The sequence below is a fragment of the Dromaius novaehollandiae genome, chromosome 8, assembly GCF_036370855.1.
Source record: "Dromaius novaehollandiae isolate bDroNov1 chromosome 8, bDroNov1.hap1, whole genome shotgun sequence".
In the NCBI taxonomy this organism is placed as follows: Eukaryota; Metazoa; Chordata; class Aves; order Casuariiformes; family Dromaiidae; genus Dromaius; species Dromaius novaehollandiae.
Window position 1 is genome coordinate 20,310,273 of NC_088105.1, and position 20,045 is coordinate 20,330,317.

A 20,045-nucleotide genomic window follows, 5' to 3' on the forward strand; every position below is an offset into this window, starting at 1 on the left:
AAAATGAGTCCACTTGACTTGGAATCTAGACCTTTTCTAACACCGAATGAAAAATATTTTAAGGCAATATATTTCTGATGCTCTCAACATTTTCGTTTTCCTAACTTTACAACTTTGCTGCCTAGGGGTTCTTTTATGCCCATTTTTCTGTATGAAAGAGTCTGTATCAAAAAGCTACATGGATAAATTAGTGCAACTTGAAAGTGGGTCTATGCAAAATCCTGAGTACAGAGACTAGGGAGACTTCAGTTACAAAATAACTTTATTTATAGAATACTGATTTTTAGGGGGGAAAAAATAAGCATATATAGAAGTCAGATTCTAAAGCCAGTTTAAAATATCTGGGTATCCAAAGATTTGGTATGCTGCTAATCATAGAATTTGCTGCAGTGTTCTTAATAAAATACGTTCTCAGGAGTTAATCAAGCCTGTAAATCTCAGTTTAGTAGCACTGACAGTTCATGTTTTTAATTTTTTTTGTAGTTGCTGAAATAAAATAACCATCATATAAGTTAACTTCAGAATACTATTCCTTTCTTTTCTTTCTTCAGTGTATTATACCTGTTTCTATTTTCCAGAGTGTGGTGAGGCTGTCTTAAAACAGGCAATGCACATGTTGTGTGCTGTTGAGATCCTAACCAAAAAAGATTGTTCATCTTTTGTGTTCTCTTCTAAATGTATTTTCATGAAGAAATGAGGGATATGTTCTCTCATTAACAGCTAGTATGTGGCACCTCTAACAGTTCAGAAGCCATGTTTCTAGCTTGGAAGCATGAACTGCACTTCTTTTGGGGATAGGCAACAGCAGAAAATTAATTCCACAACAGACTATTGAGTATTTATTTGACTGTGTGTGTGACTGGAACCTAACTAGAACAAAAAGAGCATGATGCTGCTTAGATGTTCTGTATTCTTATAAGTTTGGTGGAAACTTTCACTGGAAAAGGAGGAGAGTTGCTGTGCTAGGTTGTTTGACCTGAAATATCTCTTTAAAATACTTGATGCTTTCAAAGGCCTTGTTTGCAAGTACGTTTAGCTTATTATTCACCACAACATCTGCAAATAAATGTTAATATTCCACAATCTTAGAATCGGTATGTTCTGCATTGAGATCAAAGTTACATTTAAATTTAGTTTAAACTTCAGTTTAAACTCATCAGCAGTAACTTACTTGCTATGGGCATCTTGAATATTATCTCATCCTTTCAGTTTTACAAAGTTATGCTTTAGCTGTTGAATTTGACCATGTTTTTTCACACATTTTGTGGAACCCTTATGAGGCAGACTATTTATAATGGAGCTTTTTCCCCAGTTGGATGTAAAAGCAACCTAGTTATCTTAGGAGAAACCTAGTTCTAGAGCAGTAATATGATACTATTTTTAGTTCAAGTCACTAATTTGGTTTATTACCTCCAGGTGTAGAGATGGGGAGAAAAAAAATCAAAGAAGCTCTATAGCAAGCTGAGGATGTTTGGTTGAAGACACAGCCATGATTCTTTCATTTGGTCATGAATTCTGATTCTGAAAAGCCATCCTTGTAAGGTGTTCCCAGTTTTTTTCATCTAACGTGCTTACAGAAGTCCAGTCCTCAGAGAAGAGGAAGACTGACAGAGGCTTTAGTTTAGTATATTGGAACCAAAGTCAATATGCAAATGAAGAGAGAAAACAATCACTTAGCTGAATAATTAAGTGACAGTGTCTTTTTATTCCTGCCCTTCAATGTTGTCTCTTATTTGATATATTTGAACAATAATTCTCTGGAAGGTCAATCCATTCCCATTCGCTTCTGTTGCACCTTGTGTGATTGGTATGCTTCAGCAGCAATTCTTGGGGGGGGGGGGGGGGTGTCCATATTTTAGTTACAGCTGCATATTTTGTGTAAATACGTGCACCTATGCACAGAGCCCTTGGGGCGAGAGGTGCCATGTAACTGCAGTGTGACAGCCAGGGAAAGCAAGCTGGCATTGTTCGCAGCAGGTCGGACGTTCCAAGAGTGCTATAACGTAAGCAGTCGGAGAAACGAGAGACACTTCCTCAGATATCCAAACCTTAATGTCTAATGAAAATGCATCATTTTAAGAACTGTCATTTCCTTTGGAAAAGTAGAGTTGCCATATCTTTATGCTGCAAAAGCAAGGGTAGTTAACAAAAGCAGGGTTAGTTGGCTTGTTCCATCGGCATAGGCTAAGAAATGTAGTATTGTTTGGCACCTTGGTTTTTTATACATATTAGCTATTCTGCAGAATTCTAGGCTAGCATGGTGTATCTATTTATTATGCTGTGGAATACAAAGGTTGAACCTTAAGGTTCAAATTAATGGAATTTCCAAAAAAAATTTGCAGTCGAGGGGAGGGAGTGGCAATTACCATGTACATTACTGTCTCACTTTCAGGATTGTGGCCTCCTTGAATAAGGGTGACTAAAATACTTGGGGGGGGGAAAGAGAAGAGCAAAGAGCACTGCCTCCTATTTTAAGCAAGATGAAAAGAGCAGTTAATAAGCAGGTGAGCAGCCATCCTGGCTGCAGAGAGGGGCTGTAGTTATTCATGTGTTGGAACAAGGGGAAACAAACCGTTGTTCCCTTGCAGTCCTATTCAGTGACTTGGCATGATGATTCAGATCAAACTTACTAGGCATAGTATGAAGCTTTAGGCTGAGCAGAAAGTATTTTTGCAGAAAAAGTAGCTTTTTAGAATGTTTCTCCTGTTTTTAATCTTCCTACCTATCTTAATGACTTATTAATGTATGAAAGGATGTAATGGTGTAAGTTTTCAACAGTTTTTTGTCTTACTATCATTTGCTGGTTAGGACTAGAGGATACACACAGTCCAGCATAGCAAGATCTTTAAATTAGATGCTATATCTGGTCTTCACTAAAAGAGTGAGTTGGGAGAAAAGGGATTTTACATATTGTGAAGTGAGAAGCAGCATTTCTTAGGAAGAATCATGTAATGCAAAAATCTCTAACAAAATACAGATTTCTGTGACTTATCTGTAAAGTACTCTTATTTTGAAATAGTGGTTAAACTGCTTTCCTTCTCAGAAGATCTGCTTTTCAAACATGTTCTGAATGTTGTGTGCGCTTCCTTTATTAACTAAAATGTGCCATCTGGCCTTGTGCCTCCATCACAATCAATGGAAGGCACTAAATTGTTACCTCTTACACACCACTGACTGAGTTGCTAAGTGCAGTTATAGAATTTATATTTGTGATGACAAATTATAGATTATTTGATCATTTAATCTCTGCATGCTCTTTGTCTGATAGTGAGCACATAATTTACTGGCTAATGCAGATCCTTCTTGATGGTGACTTATTTTGAAGACAGTATCACTTTTCTTGATGGTTTGTTCCACTGGTTGAGTACAGTCATGCTTAAAACCTTTTAACTTTTAATCTAAAAATTGCTGTATCTCTTTATTATGCCATTGTTATAGTCCTTTATTACCTTGTTTTCCTAGCTTGAAATACTTTCATGACAGTCATCCCAATTTTGGCTTCATTTAGTAAGCTAAGTTGAGCTCTTTGCATCTATGACACTTTCTCTGTCCCAAAGATCATTTTTGATAGGTTTGATAGTCCTCTACAGTTTCCGAACATCCTTTTCCAAGAAGTAGATGCATCACTCTTAACACCTATCTTTCAGGTACAGAAAGCTGCTACACAGTGCTGTCCTGCTTATAAATCTATAGCTTGTTTTAGTCTTTTAAGTGTAACGCACTGTAAGTTCATGCAAAAAATTAGAGTTCTTGCTATCAAAGATACTGACTCTCATATTTTAATGCTCCGCATTCTTTGTTCTTGTATATAGAACTCTGCATTTGGCTATATTAAAACTTTCTTTTTAATGGAATCAATTTACCTGCCAAGGAAGATTGTTTTGTCTTCTCATTTCAACTGCTGTCATTCAGGTATTTTGTTTGTGATGATTTTTAGCAGTGGTCTTAAACTCATCAACAAAATATAGAATAGCATCAAACCTTGGTAGCAGTTCTGGTATAATTCTGTTAAAAACAGAACTCTTTATAAGATTTCCACCTCACTGCTTGAGATGTGGAAATCCTGTGCAGTCTTGTCAACCAAACTTTAATCTCCTGCAGTAAGTGATTAATTGTATGTTATATTGCACTCTTTTCTAATTGGAGCACATGAGATAATGCGACTGGCAGAAGTCTATTACATATACCTGTGGTTATGTTTATTCATTTATCCTGTCTCATCAAAGAACTCCTGAGTGATATGAATTATATTCCTATTCCTTTTATTAGTAGAATCATATTTACTAGTATTTAGATGTGGAGCTAACAATCTTTAACTGTACAGATACTCTATTTTAAAAAAATCAACTTGTTACTCTTTTACTGTCTTCTGAGAGGGTATAGTTAACCACTAGTTAACACCAGTGGTGCAGGAGCTTTTTAAGACTGGTAGGACTCCAACTGCTCATCTGTAATGAGTCTTCTTTAATTTCAATAGTGAGGAAATTGGGAATGTCTACAATTTTGTGATGCAAATATGTCCATTCATGTCTGTCCCGCCAGTATGGAAGAGAAATAGTTACTTAGGACTGTGGGGTTTTTTGTTAACATCCATTTAGTAATACAGTGTTTCCTGTTCTAGTTAAAACAAACAAAAATAACTATGACAATTGTTTTCCTGTTGTTCTTCAGTTTTGTCAGCCATATATTTTCCCTAATGGTTTTTGTTCCTTCATCAGTGTAAGTTTAGAACTTAAACCATTTACTTTTTTCTCATGTGTCTTTATGCTGTTGTATGCTGATGAACCAGATAGATAGAAAACTTGATTTTGCTATAAAAAAAAAAAAAACTTGCCATTCTAGCCAATAAGAATAAGTATTTGATGAAAATATCCAGTTTCTCAAATTTTCAAATAAAACAGAATTTGCCAGCTATAACTTGCAGAAATACCTTATCAAATATAACCACACTTCACAATAAGTTTTTCTTACTTTTGCAATATTTTTAAAGTGATGTTTAGATTTATAACTATTTTTACTGAAAAGTATGTATCTACATAGTTTTAAGATGAGTCACCTTTTGCTTCTGTGCTGTCATGGAAACTGGCAAGATGGAAAAATTTGAAAAAAATTAAGTATAACAGTATTTTTAAATTCATGTACATGATTTTTATACCTCTAGGATAGTTCTATAAATCTAACTCAAAGGATAGCGTGTTTTATTGTTGTTGTTAGCTATTTGTTTTTAAAACATTCTTGTACAACAAGGAGCCTTCAGATAAGACTGCTCTTATTCATCAAAATTACATCATTTAAAATTTGTAAACATTGATGAATCCTCATTAACTACAAAACTGCTGCAATAAAAGCTGTCACTGAACACATCTGTGTAGGAGGAAATAAGATGTCTGGATGCTGTCTTTTTAAACTGATAAATTTTTTTTTATTATAAAACAGACTGCAGTAGAATCAGAAACGCACATAAATACAGTAGAACAGATTATGTCCTTACTCTTAACTACACTTACGTTCTTTGCTAACCCGTATGAACCATTGGCAATAACAGTTTCACTTCATCTCTGTTTTCTTATTCCTAGTAACTATCCCTAAATTTATTCATGTGCATAATTGTGCTGTCATTTTTTCCTCAGTGATTAGCTACACCATACATGTTTCCTGTGTTGTCATCTGAATCAACGTGTGAAGTATGCTGTATTTTTATAGTAGCACTTTCATTCTTATTGTTCAGGAGAAATGAAAGCAATTCAATTACAATATTTGCAATTGTGTGTTTTCCCAACACATTGTTAAGGCTTTGGTATTGTCTGTGTTGTTTTAAAGGATTTGTAAAACTTTCAAAAATCTCTAGAATTTCGTTTGGAAAAGTAAGTGAAGATACAGAAAAGCTGATGGACTTTACTGTATTCAGTTTTTGAGTTACTGGTATTTTATTGCATTTTACATAAGCACACAGATTATCAAATTTCTTCCCCCTCCACCCAACTCTCTTGACTTATTTTTCTTCCTCCTGTTCTTCCTCTGCTCCTTATGTTTGAGTGCAAAACGTATATTCTATCTAAGTATGACCACCTCTGTGAGTCTTAATCAGTTTCTTTTTCTCCTCTGCACAGTCCCTTCAGTCTGAATATGTTCAGTACTAAAGCCTTGCTGCTTCGGTGAAACCTGTTGAGCTCTTAGAAATCTAAGTCCATCGTGAAGGAGGAGAACTAAAGAAAAGAAACTGCTCATCCAGAGGAGGAGTCTTCAATCCAAGATATATCAACATCTTCAACATCATGATGAGACTTATTAACAGCCAGAATTTTCTGGTTAATGACTACTACAGATGCACTGAAGTTGAATTTATGGAGATTACTACCCTGTGTTATATACAGATTTAAAATTTTAATGCTGAGACAACTTGAAGATATTTCTAATGAATTTAATACATTTATAACTTGTGTACAGTGTTAAAATATGTATGTATTAAGAGACTATTTTGATAAGCAATATATATAATTATGTAAAAATTAGAATATATTTTAATTTAGTGTTCTTCAGTTCTTTGCTACCAAAATGTGTATTTTAATGATGTTTTAGGTGTTTATCTAGAAGATATGAAAAGTTGTTTTTATGAGCAAGAAGCTTTTTCTGACTTACAGGGAACATCATTATTGCTTAAAGCCTAATGTAATTACTTTTTCACTAGTTGGTCTTGTGGTAACTTAACGGAAGTCTAACTAGTGGGAGACTAGTTACTACATGATCAACTGAAAGCACTTGATACATAGTCAGCTTTCCACTTTCAGCTGCTGATGTCTCATAAGGAAAATAAAGAGAAAATATTTTTTTTGAGATAATTTACATTCTCCATTGCAAAGAGTAATTTAGCTGATGATTCTTTTATACAATTAATACTTTCCTTAATTTGTCTTAAAGGAGTATTTTAACTTTTCAATGTAGAATGTAAAATCTTGCTGTGCAATATATACTGCACCAATAAAGGAAGACCAAATTTAAACTTGGTAAGAATGTATATGTACAGTGAATTTGGCAGAGTTGCATACTTATGTGTTTGTAAGCTACATTTGGCAGGATGTGTTCAGTTTCTTTAGCAAAGCATACAAGAAGTTAATGTAGAAGTGTATTAAGTGTTTTCACTTTTCGACTGGACATTTCAGAAACCTGTTCTTTAATTTGAATATTATTAACCTTATAGCTAATCATGATGTAATCTGTATCATAGAACAGTTTTGGCAGTAGTAAAGATGCTCTTCAACACGTAGTTTAATTGGGCTCAATTGAGGATGAAATTCTGAAAGAAAGTGTTGTAGTAAAGTACTAGAGATCACCTGCTAATCTTTCAGAACTCCACAAGTGCATAGTCAGCAACATTTTTTAAACAGCTATGATAACTTGATTTGTTATTATAATTCAGAAGGCAAACCAAAACAATTGATAGCATACGTTTTGCCAATATTTTTACAGAAAACAGAAAATAAAATTTGGTTGAATTATCAGTCTTCGTTCCTGAAGACCTGTGAATGACGTGCATTTGCTCTGCAAAATGGCATTTCATTTCTGAAACAGTTCAGGTCTCAATTGCCATGGAAAGTTGCACTGAAAGTGGTAGTAAGCAATACTGAGAGCAGCTATATAAATCACTGAATAAAATTTACATGCAATACTGTACTTTATCACAACTGTGTATATGTAACATATACACACACTAAGTAGCATATGTGTGTGCATATATATACAATATACTGTATATGAATTATAGGTTAATGGTAAGGTAATTCTACCTCCTACAAAGAATTTTGTCATGTATTTTGTTATAAATAGTTTTCTTTAATAAATACTGTTTTATTTTGAAATGTAGATACATACATATATAAATATATATATAGCTAATTGATAATAAAATGCATATATCAGCCAGATTCTTATCTTGTTTCTTGGCCTTTCTTACTCAGGTCTTATGTTGATGTTAGAGATCTAATCATATTAATGTACATCAAACAAAAGCAGCTCTTCAAAACACCTTATTTCTACTAAAGCTTATAAAGTATTTATGAATAAGACAAAATGTTTCCAAAAAAGTTTCTTTTATAACTAGTCTCTTTAGCTAAGATTCTTATATTTGCTTTGTATAGCATGAAGTCTCACCTATTTAATCAAAGTGGCAGTATGGTAATGTGTTATACTTCCAGATCCATAACTTAAAACCTGTATCTGAATTTTCTTGGACAGGGACCCTTGTTAAAGGTGTAATATACTTTGTCTCTTGTACATGTGCAACAGTTTTATTTAGTCTTGTTAACAGCACAGTCTTTGTCCATGAAAATCTGAAAGATCATGTTTTCATTTAGGTTTTTTATCCTTTCTTAAATGAAGAGTTCCTTTGATTTTAAAAACTAGCCACAAATGGTTCTAATGTGGTTTCACTGTGCTGCACTTTCAGTAAATTTGTTGTGTTACGTGATTATTTTTCCACAGTACTTAATATTCCTGTCAGATAAGTCTGGACTGCAATACTGTTTTTCTTTTATAATGATGTGGATGGAGTATATAACTGCTGCATAGCCACTCTAAAGGAATGGCAAAACTAGGTATAGAACAGAAGTTGCAGAAATAGCCTAAATTCCAGTGTCCGTCTATTCCAATAGCATAGTAAAGGGCTTGTTCAGTTAATGGATACTGATTTGGATGTGTATAGGTATAGAGCAAAAGCAGCTTAAAAATATCTCTAATATGTTGAAAGCAACCATCTTGTTCTATGTTCCCCTTTTCTTTTAAACTTTCTTACATGGATTCACTATGATAAAAACGTAGTAAGTGCCAGCTAATGCATAATGGATTTTCTAGGCTTTTAAAAAATGCATGATAAATATAGTCAGTACCATCATGGAAAGAGTTTGTGGACAGTTAAAGCTGAGGAAGGTACTAGTGTCTTTAGAATCTTCTAGCTTTTAAGAAATACCATGAATTTTGTTTTGTATCCTCTGGTCACTCATCCTTGAACTTACCTTTTTTGTTGCTTCATAAATACATTTTCCCTTATTATGTGAGAACAAGCTATAGCATATGAGATTTTTAACAATAGGTTTGATAAACAGGATAACTAGATAAATCTAGAAGTCTCTAGGCCTGCAATTCCATGGTTAATGACTTATGAAACTCTTAATCATCTCTTTAAAGTATAGTTTATGAAGCTTTTCAGTCAGATATTATTACAAATTTAGAGGATATTTTTGAATTGCAATACTGCAGAAAGAGGAAGATTTTAGCTTCTGTAATAACGGTCTCCACTGACAACTAAACAATGAGAGGCCTCAAAAGGTTGACACTTGATTAGCTCTGCACTGTAAAGTGCAGCAGGAAAGAAATACGGTAATTAAGGGCCTTGTCAAGTATATCACTTATGTATATCTCTAACCTGAAGCATATGAGCAATCTAATTAATTAAAAAAGACTGTAGATAATCATGTTTGTAATTAATCCATATTTGGATTGATTGTCCTGTCCATTACAAACATGAGCCTTTCTGTCAAATAAGATGTGCTATTTTGTAACAAAATAATCCAAACACACAAGTTAATTTCATTACCTTAATGAATTTAGATTGCAACTGTAATTACCTCTTAACATACTATTTTGGTATTCTCATTCGTTAGCATCATAAGATTAACTGTATCTGAAAACACCTTACATCTAAATACAGCTTTGGCCAATACCCAGGTAATTCCTTATTAGACGAGTGATTACTTTTGTAGCCCGCATATAATCCACATGTAAAAGCAGTTTCTCTCTTAACCTCTCTGCAAAACTAATTCCAAAAAAGGAACTCTGATCAATGCTTTTGAGAGAAACAAGTATTTTTACTCAGTTTCTTACTGAATCTTGTCCAGAGTAAGGAGAGCTAACACTTTGTCCCTATTTCAATAAAGCACTGTAGAGTATCTGGGGGACCTGCTACCAACTCTTCTCCGTTTGAAAGTAACTTCCTTTTCCCCCCTTCAACCAGCTTTAAGTGCATATAAGAACCTGTCATTCAGTCCTGTGGGAACTTATTTTCTGAATAAATTTTGGTGTGGGACTGTTAGAAAGGCTTCACTGATTCCCTTTTATCTGTGTACTTACTGACACCCACATTCAACTCCAGCAGGATAGCGATGCAGGATTTTCGGTCATGCTGACTCCTTTCCAACAGATGTGAACTTAAGTTGTTAATGAGCAGCTCTGCCATCTCGGGAGCTAGTGACAGTAACTTGGTGTTGCACAAGCCTAAGGTGTCTCTGTTCTTAAGTGAGAATTCTCCATGCATGTTATGATTGTCCTTTGTTATCCTTTTAACACAGAGCAAGTTAATACATTTTGTGCAAAACAACCTACCATTGGCATATCCTTTTAGAAATGTTTGATTTTTCACTGGTGTTTCACTTACAGAATCTACAAACACGCAAGCAGCAATTTGAATGAGATGTGCCCCACCTAATCATGAATAAAAGATGAGTAACTTATTTCCGAGTATGTGTCTCCCCAGTCAGAATCAGGTAAGGAGTAAATGGTCTCCTACAGTCCTTTCCCATTTCAGTTATTTCATACTTGCCCTTATGCAGCAAGAATATATTCCAGGAAAAATGTTTCTCAAAAACTACAGTACTGCTCCAGGTAAAGTAACTTATTTCTCTTATCCAGAAAGAAATAACCTCTTTTTTTTTTTTTTTTTTCCTTTTAACTTGTTTTAGGAGCTGTTCTCATTCTGTTAACAATTTATTTTAATTTGGATGTTAGTTGATTAACAAATCTAAACAAATACTACCCAGTATAACCCTTCTACCTGTGAAAAAGAAAATCTTGAACTCCAGTCACTGGCAATGGCTTTGTAGTGAATTGTTTTCTAATGATTATAATTTCTAGTGGCTCCTTGTAGCCTTGTGTCTACTCATTTAATACTGTGTTCAGAGAGCTTTGGTTTCTCATATATAGCTTATTTAATTGCCGTAGTGAAGTGGTACCATAGATGCTATTAAAGAGAAAATAGAGTTGCTGGAAGAGGAGTTGAGTCTTTACAGAATTCTCTTTTTGAGTTATGTATGTTTTTCCCAACTCATTAACCTCAAATCTTCATCATATATGTATCTAAGAAGGCAATGCCTTTTGGCTGCTAGGCAACACAGTGCATTGTTCAAGGTTGCACCTTTGCTAAGAGTACAGAACTTATCAATATTGAAGCTTTAATATGTATGCTCTTTTATTGAGGTTTAGCTGTTGGAGAGCACTGGATGGGACTGTGGTGGTGCACATGGACTTTCTGGTGATTATTTGCTGCATGCATCTCTCTAAAGGTCTGAAATAACTTTAACATATATAGCCATTTATTTCCCACATCTTTCAGGTGGGACGGTAGATCAACAAGATTGAGTACTGTAGAAAGCTCCAGAAGGAACACAGTTGTTCTTCACCTGGTGACAGAAGATAAGCTGTGCTCAGCAATGAAGAGTTTTCAGTTCTGTATTCTGACCTAAATCCACATTGTGCTAGGTGTATGATACCTGCTCAGTTTAGATGAACTCGTGCTAACCTCTTGGGGTTTGTTTCTTTATGAGAATACCTGGGAAGAGGTAGTTTGATATCAGATGGCAACTGAATTTTTTAAGTGAAGGGGTATATGAGGTCTTTGAAATTGTTTTATGTTGTCCAGTCTCTGTGCCTCAGTGGGAGGAAAAGTAGGCTCTTCCTCTTCAGGAGGTGCTCCTTCCAGATCACCCATCCAGGTGACTACAAAGTAGCAATGTGACTCTCCCTATAGTTGAATTCCCTAGACCCAAGAAATTCTCACATGCGTTATACAGCCTGTCTCGGCTCTTTTCGTACCAACATCATGAAGGGTCTGTCTGACCTTGTATGTAGAGACTCCATGAAGAGCGCTCTCATGCGCTGCAGAAGTGCAGGTTCTGCACATTTTATATGTTTTCAAATGTAAATAGTTTGACTTGTTAAGTGAATCGAGATGGCAGACCTAACAATTAGAGGACCTGACTTCTTCTGATAAAACCTTTTCTTATGTAATCTAAAGTTCATCTAGGCTTGTATTTGTTCTCTTTGCACGGAATGGCTGGGAAACAGTGCACCTAGTAATAAATCCTGTCGTGTTTGTACATTGATTTAGGATCATAAGTCACTAGTGAAAGAAAGTTCTTGCTGAGCAGCAGCTACTGCTAGGAGGGGATTCCCATATTCAATAAATGTTTTATTTGTGTTGAAACCTGAGTGAGTCATACACTGGGAATATGGGAAGGGGATTTTTTTTAAAAATATAATTACAATATGAGAAATCGTCTCTCAGAACAGTCAGGTTGGCAATTTGGAGAGAAAAAGACAAAAGGAGAAAAGGAGAAGCAGGATGAGGCTGCTCTTTCTGATCATTTAGCATTTTGGGTTTTAATCCGAGGAATTTGCGGCTTTATTATTGTTGCAGATTATTTTATCTGAGCACTACTTTTAGTGCATTTAATAAAGCAATACTGAAATGGTTTAATTCATGTAAACAGCCGTGGCGAGATTAGATGGCAAAAGGAGAAGCAGCTCTGTTTAGACTTGTCACTTTAAACTGCTCATTGCTGTGCTGCAGGGTGGGGGCGGCAGAACCTTTTGAGCATCAAAAGGAAATGAAGTGTATTTCTGAAGTGACAAGTAACTCAGGCTCTTGCCTGTAAAAAGAAGATATTATAAGGGAGTTTGTGTTTGAATGGGCTTTGCCATTCAGTCTTGGCATTTCTCAGAAGATGGTTTCTAAACATAGTTTGTCCTTTATGCACAGCATTTTTTTTAAAGCATGTGCAGATTAGCCCCTATGCTCACACATGTTCACTTACTCTATCCACCACTTTAAAAAGCTTCAGGCACCTTTTCTCATTCCCATGCTATTCCTGCTAACCACCAGCTGGATATGGCAAAAGGCTTTAGGGAAATTGTTTGTGACACTGTGTGTGGAACTTCTGACATGTTTTTTATATCAGATTCCTGCACCTGAAAGCCTGGTCAGAGGTCCACAGGGTTACTCATGCATGTAAGGACTCCAGAGATGTGAGCTGTCTCCAGTGAAGACCAGTGATAGCTCCCAGACAGAGAAATACATTATGAATTTTCATTTCATTTGCCATTCCCATTTCTTCATAAATATATGAAGAAACATAAAATATATAGACTGATTATCAGCTCCCTCAAATAAATACTGTCTTACCGAGGACCCATATATCATGTCTGAGAGTGATTTAATTTGGAAAGCATACTGTTACTACAGACCAGTTCTAAAAGTAATTTTAAAAGTTTATAGAAGCATAGAATGCTTTCTAATAACAAAAATAAGATCAAAAAAACAGCTTAAGTGAATATCTAGGAGAGGAGTTTCTACAGTAAATGGATTGTGTTTGAGACAGAAGGGACTGAAATTGGTATTAGTTTGAAAGCTTGCTGAAAATGAAAGTTGCTGTGTAAATGTGTTAGAACCAAGAAACTGGTAAGTCAAAGAGAAAAGAGTCAGACCGTGTAGTTGCAGTATTTCTGGAGCATGGTAGGGTTTTGGGTTTTTTTCTTCTTGATTTAACAAGTTGAAAATCTGCTGAATAATTCATGAAGAGTGGAAGGGCTGAATCTTCCTGGAATGATATACAGTGTACGTAGTGTGGCACAGGAGAAACTGCAAAGCTTTGTATCAGTTGCTGCCGTTTCTGCTGCTGATTGCAAGGTGCTGCTGCTTTTGGCATTTTCACAGCTACAAAATGCTCAATCCCGCTGCTGTCTGCTAACAGCTATCTGCGTCCTATGGACCCACTTTCATGAGCTACAGTCCATGGGATCTCTGCTAGCTACCTGCCCTGGACACTGCCGTTCGCTGGATCTTTTCTGCTAACTGCATTTTCTGGACCTAGCAGCTCATTTGGCTGAAACCTGCCTTGGAGTGCATCAGCTGCACCTTCTCCCTTGTGTTTGGCGGGGGACTTCTGCAGCAGGATCCTCTGACCCCGGTGAGGATGGGATTTAGAGGGAGAAGTCAAAACTGAGCCGCATTCAGCGAGATGCCCAACGCCTCTTCCTGGAGCGCTAGCTCGCCGCTGCTGCTGCTCTGGGAGGACTCCTCCGGGACCCGCATCTTCCTGTCGCTGCTCTACGCGGCGCTGGCTATCTCAGGGACCTTATCCAATGTGATGGTCATCTACTTGGTCTTCTCCTTCAAGAAGCTGCAGACGACCAGCAACGCCTTCATCGTGAACGGCTGCGCCGCCGACCTGAGCGTCTGCGCCCTGTGGATGCCCCAGGAGGCCGTGCTGGGGCTGCTGCCTCCCAACTCCTCGTCGCTCCGCTCTGCGGAGTACCGGCTGCTGCGAGGGGGGCTCCTCGGCCTCGGCCTCACCGTCTCCCTGGCCTCCCACCTGCTGGTGGCCTTCAACAGGTACGTGCTCATCACCAAGCTGCCCAGCGTCTACCAGGCCCTCTACCAGCGGCGGCACACGGGCTGCATGATCGGGCTCTCCTGGGTGCTGGCGCTGCTCCTGCTCCCGCTGCTGCCCGGCCTCTGGGCCCCGGCCGCGGCCCAGCAGCCGCCCCCGGGCCGCCAGACGGACGGCGGCCCCCGCTACACCGCCCTGCTGCTGGCCCTGGCCGTGCTCGGCCAGACGGCGCTGCTGCTCCACTGCTACCTGGGCATCGTGCGGCGGGTGCGCGGCAGCGCCAAGCGCGTCAGCGTCCTCAACTTCCACCTGCTGCACCAGCTGCCCTTCCCCGCCGCGCCGCCGCCGCCGCGCCGCGCCCAGCGCCGCCTCAGCAGCGTCTCCGTCCTGCTGCTCTGCTGCGTCTTCCTGCTGGGCACGCAGCCCCTGGTGTGGGTGAGCCTGCTCGGCTTCTTCCTGCCGCCCGCGCCGCCGGCGCTGCAGGCCGCCAGCTGGCTGCTGCTCTGCTCCCTCTCGGCCCTCAACCCGCTGCTCTACACGTGGCGCAGCGAGGAGTTCCGCCGCGCGGCGCGCTCCGTGCTGCCCCGCGCCGAGCCCGCCGCCGCCCCGCGCCCCGCCGCCGCCGCCGCCGCCGCCGCCGCCAGCGCGCCGCCCTGCCCGCAGCTGCCGCGGCGCCGGGGGACGGCGGGCAGTGCCGCCGCCGCGCCCCGCTGAGCGGCGCCCCGCGCGGAGCCGCCGGCACGGGGCTGAGGGGGCTCCCGCGCCGCGCCGCGCCCGCCCGGCTGGCGGCGCTCGCGGGCTGCGGGCGGGCGGGGGTCGCGCCCGCCTCGCGCCCCTTCCCGCCGCGGCGGCGCCTGAGGCAGCGCGAGGTGGCCGCGGCGCCGCGCCGGGACTCGCCGTCGGAGCGGCGACGCTTCTGCCGCCTCCCTGCCGCCGCGCCGGCCCTCCCCGCTGACGGGAGGCCCCGCGCCCTCCCTTCCCGCCGGCGCCTCTCCCGCTGTCCGTGCGCGGAGGGGCGGCCCGGGGCTCCGGCTGCCTTCCCCTTGGGGCCCGGCCGCCCCCGGCTGCGTGGGCCCGCGGCGACCAGGCCGCCCGCTCCCTGCCCGGCAGCGCCTGTCGCCGGGGACCGGCCCAGAGCCTGGGCTGAGGAGTCTGGGACGACTGGTCAATACTGCTGCGTACGTACCTGCTGTTGTCTTAGAGATTTCAGTGTAAGACGGAGAGGCACCTGGACATCCCTCTTGGTGCTTAGTGCAAGTTTGTATAATCTGTGTGGTTCTTACGGTATCTCTTTAAAACGAGCTCCCTGAAACGCAGGCTTCACTTGTGAAGAAAGGATGAATGTCCCATTCTGACAAAAAAAAGAAAAAAAAGAAAAACTCCAAACAAACCAAAAAAACCCCACTCCAAGCCACCCACAAGGAACTGTTTTTTCCCCCCTTTATTGTCTCTGTGCTCCATGCAAGACCCTCCTTGAACTTTTTCCTGACAGACTTCTGGCTGATGCTACCTGTGGAAACTGTTACAAACAACTCCCCCCCTTTCAGTAGTCTGGTTTGGATTTTTTTCTTTTTGAAAGTTCTCTAAATAAAACACACTTTGACAAAGGCCTCTGCCTACGGCAATGAACTAGGTGAAAAATAATGCAATATGGAGACTGGTGTTCTCCATCTAACCTTATCATCTGTTCAATTACCAGTTCATGGCATTTCTATTAAACACATTATTGTTAAAGTGGGATTTCACAGCCTCTGCTAAATATAAAATGACAGATTCTCTGTAGCATTTGGAAAGGCAACAACTCCTCCCACTCAGAGCAGTGCGGGAAGTGGAGCTGCTCCATGGTGAGTACTGCAGCCTCAAGATTTCTTTCAGGAATGGACTTGAAATCCTTTGTTTCCTTCATCACTTGATCACTTACTTCCTCTTTCGTGACACGGCTGGTGCGGTCCTGGTGATGGTGGTGCATAGCACTGTTTGCCTTTTGTGACAAAAGACTGGAAGAAGCTAATCCTGTCCTAAATTCATGGGCCCTGCTCATTAAAATGATCAGTGCGGTAACATCTAAATCACATTAGTTTGAGAACAAGAATAGGGATGTGTGAACATAGAAATTTGTTGTGTTGGGTGACCGGAATTATTACAACTTTAGCAGCTCTCATGATGATATTAGAGTGGCAAGACAATAGTGAGGAAGGAACAGACATATCTTCCTCCACGTGGAGTAAAACATAAGTCCATATGGCCATATTTTATAATGTTACATGCTTTGCTTACCTTGCCTGAGGTGGGTTAAGTTTCAGCAGAAATTGCTTTAAGAGGAAAGGAGGACTTTCATTTTTTTTTTCCTGAGCCTGAAATCTGTTGGGCAACTATGGTATATTTGAAATCCCAATACCACTATTTTATTTTTCTAAATAACAAAGTCACCATCATCACAGAAGAAAATTCTGCTTGAAGTCAGGATTCAACAAAGACAAGGAGCCAAGGCTTCAAAATGAAAATAAAAGAAAAAAACCCCCATATTTTGGCATAAACAACGTGAAAATAGCTTTATTCACTTATGAGGACCTGTGGAAAAGTAGGAGAGGTTTCCTAGAGTCTGAAGCTTAGGGAGGTTTTCTTCCTCCATATTACGACGACAGTGTACCTACCACCTGAGTGGCAGCATCAGGAAGACGAGGAGGCCTAGCATGGTAACATGAACACAGAAGACTTGCAAGATTTATTTTATCAACACTGTGCACTTATCTTGGAGAGTGGAGGATCCTTGTTCTAATCTCACATCCTAATCACAGTGACTGTGTTTTTGCTAGCTTTATGGTGCAAATGGAGAAGAGGAAGAACTGTTCCAGCCACCCACTGTTTGAGCTATACCAACTGTGGAAAATATTCAGGATTACTGCCAAAATCTAAACTGAGAGCTACCCCGGGCTAAGATCTCATTCTACTATGAAGTAGTCTTTGGGCCTGAACCCACCAAAGGATCAGCATCACCACCTCTCACATATCTAAAGGAACTAAAGACATTTGGTAAACCACAGTACTTGGGCCCATAAGCAAAAGAACAAACATTTAAAATAATAAATTAGACTGAATACCTTGTTTTTAAGCTATGAAACATGTTAGTCTGGAATTAAAGCAATAACCTGTTTCAGCATTCGATGTCCAAACGTCAAATAACTGGAACTTCTGGATTTGGTCCCTTACAGAAGAGCATGCAAGTTAAATCTGAAATGCCTGTATTTTATATAGAAAATGTTTTAAATGCAAATATGTATAAAAAAATGCTATTGTGTACAAAATTTCAGTCAGCTATCCTTATGCTATGCATTAATTCCAGAGAACAGCTGGAAATCTTTTGGAAAGTTTGATGCAATTACATCTGACTGTATATCTTTGACTGTTTTAATATACTCAGGTGACTTAAAAATAGCATTACACAGAAAATAATTTTAATTTAAAGTAATTAAGAAAAAAGAATTATCTCAACTTCAGATCTCAGACTCTGAGATATTACTGCTCAGAGAAGTCATGTATGCCTTGTTCTATAGCCATATTCTTTATATTTCCACAATATAAATACTCTGTGGTAAATGATCATGGAAGCTTGGCCTAGCTCAACTTCTGTTGGTTCTGTGTTGCCGGCACCTCTTGGATGAGAAAATTATCTGCTTCTTGGTTTTTGGCATCTCTGCTGTACTTTATGCAGCTCATTCAAATGTGCCCACTTCAATTTGGTGACTTTTCTTCAGTGTGAACTCCTGTTGTGTTCAGACAACTAATTTACAGGGCTTATGTTGCCAGTTGTCCTTTAAAATGTTTCAACCAACCAGTCCTTCAAGAGGTGTGAATGAAGACGATGGGAAATACCATCAGCAATTCAAGCAAAGTTCTCCTTTGCTCTAACACTCTGCCAAGTAAGTTGCTTTGAGCATGGCTTAAAACTTCCCTACCAACAATGGCTGGTCAGTTGGCTTCACGTCTATTAGATGACGGGTGTAGTCTCATCAAAACATTGGCTTTCTTTATACAATAGCAGATCAGTCACATCATTCATGTGCAATAGGTGCCTACTCCCTTGCTATTTTCTCAGGGCTTCTGGAAAAGAGAGCAACTAGGAGTCTGCAATGGGTGAGATGAACCGTAGTGGCTACTAAAATGGCTTTAAAACATCTGTTTGGTACCATGGCCTACATAAAGCTGCCTGTACTTCAGCCACTCAATTTGTGGTTTGCCCCTGCAGAAATACAGCCTTTCCCTGTGGGATCTGCTCTTTTGAGATAAAGCTGCGATGCTCAGAGTAACACCCTAAGGCAGAAATACAGTTATTTGTGAAATAGCTTAAAGAGGGTGTTTATACTGGATTAAAACTTTTGAGGTTACCCTTTATTTAAGATAGTTGTGAAGAGCCACTGAGCTCCTTTGTGGAATCAGTTAACTACAATAATATGGGTCTTCACCAAAACTGGACAATCGTTGCCCAAAGCAAGGGCACGGTAAAAATGTACAAGCAGCAAAATGAGGCTGGGAAAGCGTGACGAAGGTGTCAGGACAGGGGCACTAACAGTGTGATGCTGAGAAGCAGCACAGAGAAAGAAGTCTGAAAGCCGAAAGATACCTGGGATAACGATGAAATAAACCATCTGAAGTTATTTGACTCCATATATGTGCTAGGAAGGAGGATTCTGTACTTTTCTTAGTAAGTAAGGCTACATAACTTTATTATCAATTTCTTTTAACAAAACATTCCACACGGCAGCAACTTTTTATTAACCTCTTGAGTCAAAAAGCCGAACAGTATGAATTGCATCAGCATACTTATGGAGACTACATTCAACAGCATTACTGGCATTACAAGCTGGAATAAGATCTTAGTTAACCTCCAGATTCAGTCAGCCATAAGCACATTGTGAACCTTTTTTTCTAACCACCGAATTGATGCTATTTTTAAAAAACCCACATACAGATTATTTTCAAATGAAGACATTTAAGTGTAGCATTTCATTAAAGAAAAAGTGACAACATATACTTTACCCTTCTATTTCATCTTAAATCACATAACTAGATTATTGCAGTATTCTTTAAATTCAGAAGTCCCTTTTCCAAAGGGGAGCGAAAATAGCTTTTCTCGTGACTTTAACTTCTAAGAAAGCTACTTTTTTTTTGGTCTCTTATGCCAATCCTTCCCATGCACCGTCATCATTTTATCAGAGTGATAGTTTCTTTGCTCTCTTTCTTTTTTCCCTAACTTCAGTAACTGTAGCATCCTTCACTGAGGGACAGATGCTTGATCCTGCTGATCAGAGAGTGACTCCTTGAGCAGTGTGAGTTTTGGGACACAAATGTAAACTAAAACTAAAGAGTCAAGGGGTGGATCCCAGATACTTAGAAGTCTATCTAAAACTGAGTAGGAGTTGAAGGTGGGGGTTTTTTTCTGTGTAGAGCAGTGGTGAGACTTACTGCAAATATTCTCTGTATTGCTGATATTCTCATCTGAGAGGAAGAAAAGTAGAAAAAAGTCATGCATAGTTTGACAATTGGAGAAAAAACACTTTGTAGTTAAAGAGCTTATCATGATTAACTTTAAAAAATGACCTTGTTATGAAA

At 39.5% G+C, this 20,045-nt stretch overlaps 2 protein-coding genes across 5 annotated transcripts in view; both read left to right on the forward strand.

The window, feature by feature from the left end:
- CDC14A (cell division cycle 14A) overlaps positions 1-7,922 on the forward strand; it is a 67,154-nt gene extending 59,232 nt beyond the window's left edge. For all 4 annotated transcript variants that reach the window (XM_026094260.2, XM_064515841.1, XM_026094259.2 and 1 more), the window contains one exon: positions 6,111-7,922. In XM_026094260.2, coding sequence (XP_025950045.1) covers positions 6,111-6,140 — 30 coding nt within the window. In that variant the 3' untranslated portion in view covers positions 6,141-7,922. The remainder of the gene's footprint in view (positions 1-6,110) is intronic.
- Positions 7,923-13,755: 5,833 nt separating this feature from the next.
- Positions 13,756-15,149, forward strand: GPR88 (G protein-coupled receptor 88). Its single transcript, XM_026094265.2, has one exon. The coding sequence runs from the start codon at positions 14,064-14,066 to the stop codon at positions 15,147-15,149; it is 1,086 nt and encodes a 361-aa protein (XP_025950050.2). The 5' UTR covers positions 13,756-14,063.
- Positions 15,150-20,045: the final 4,896 nt, after the last annotated feature.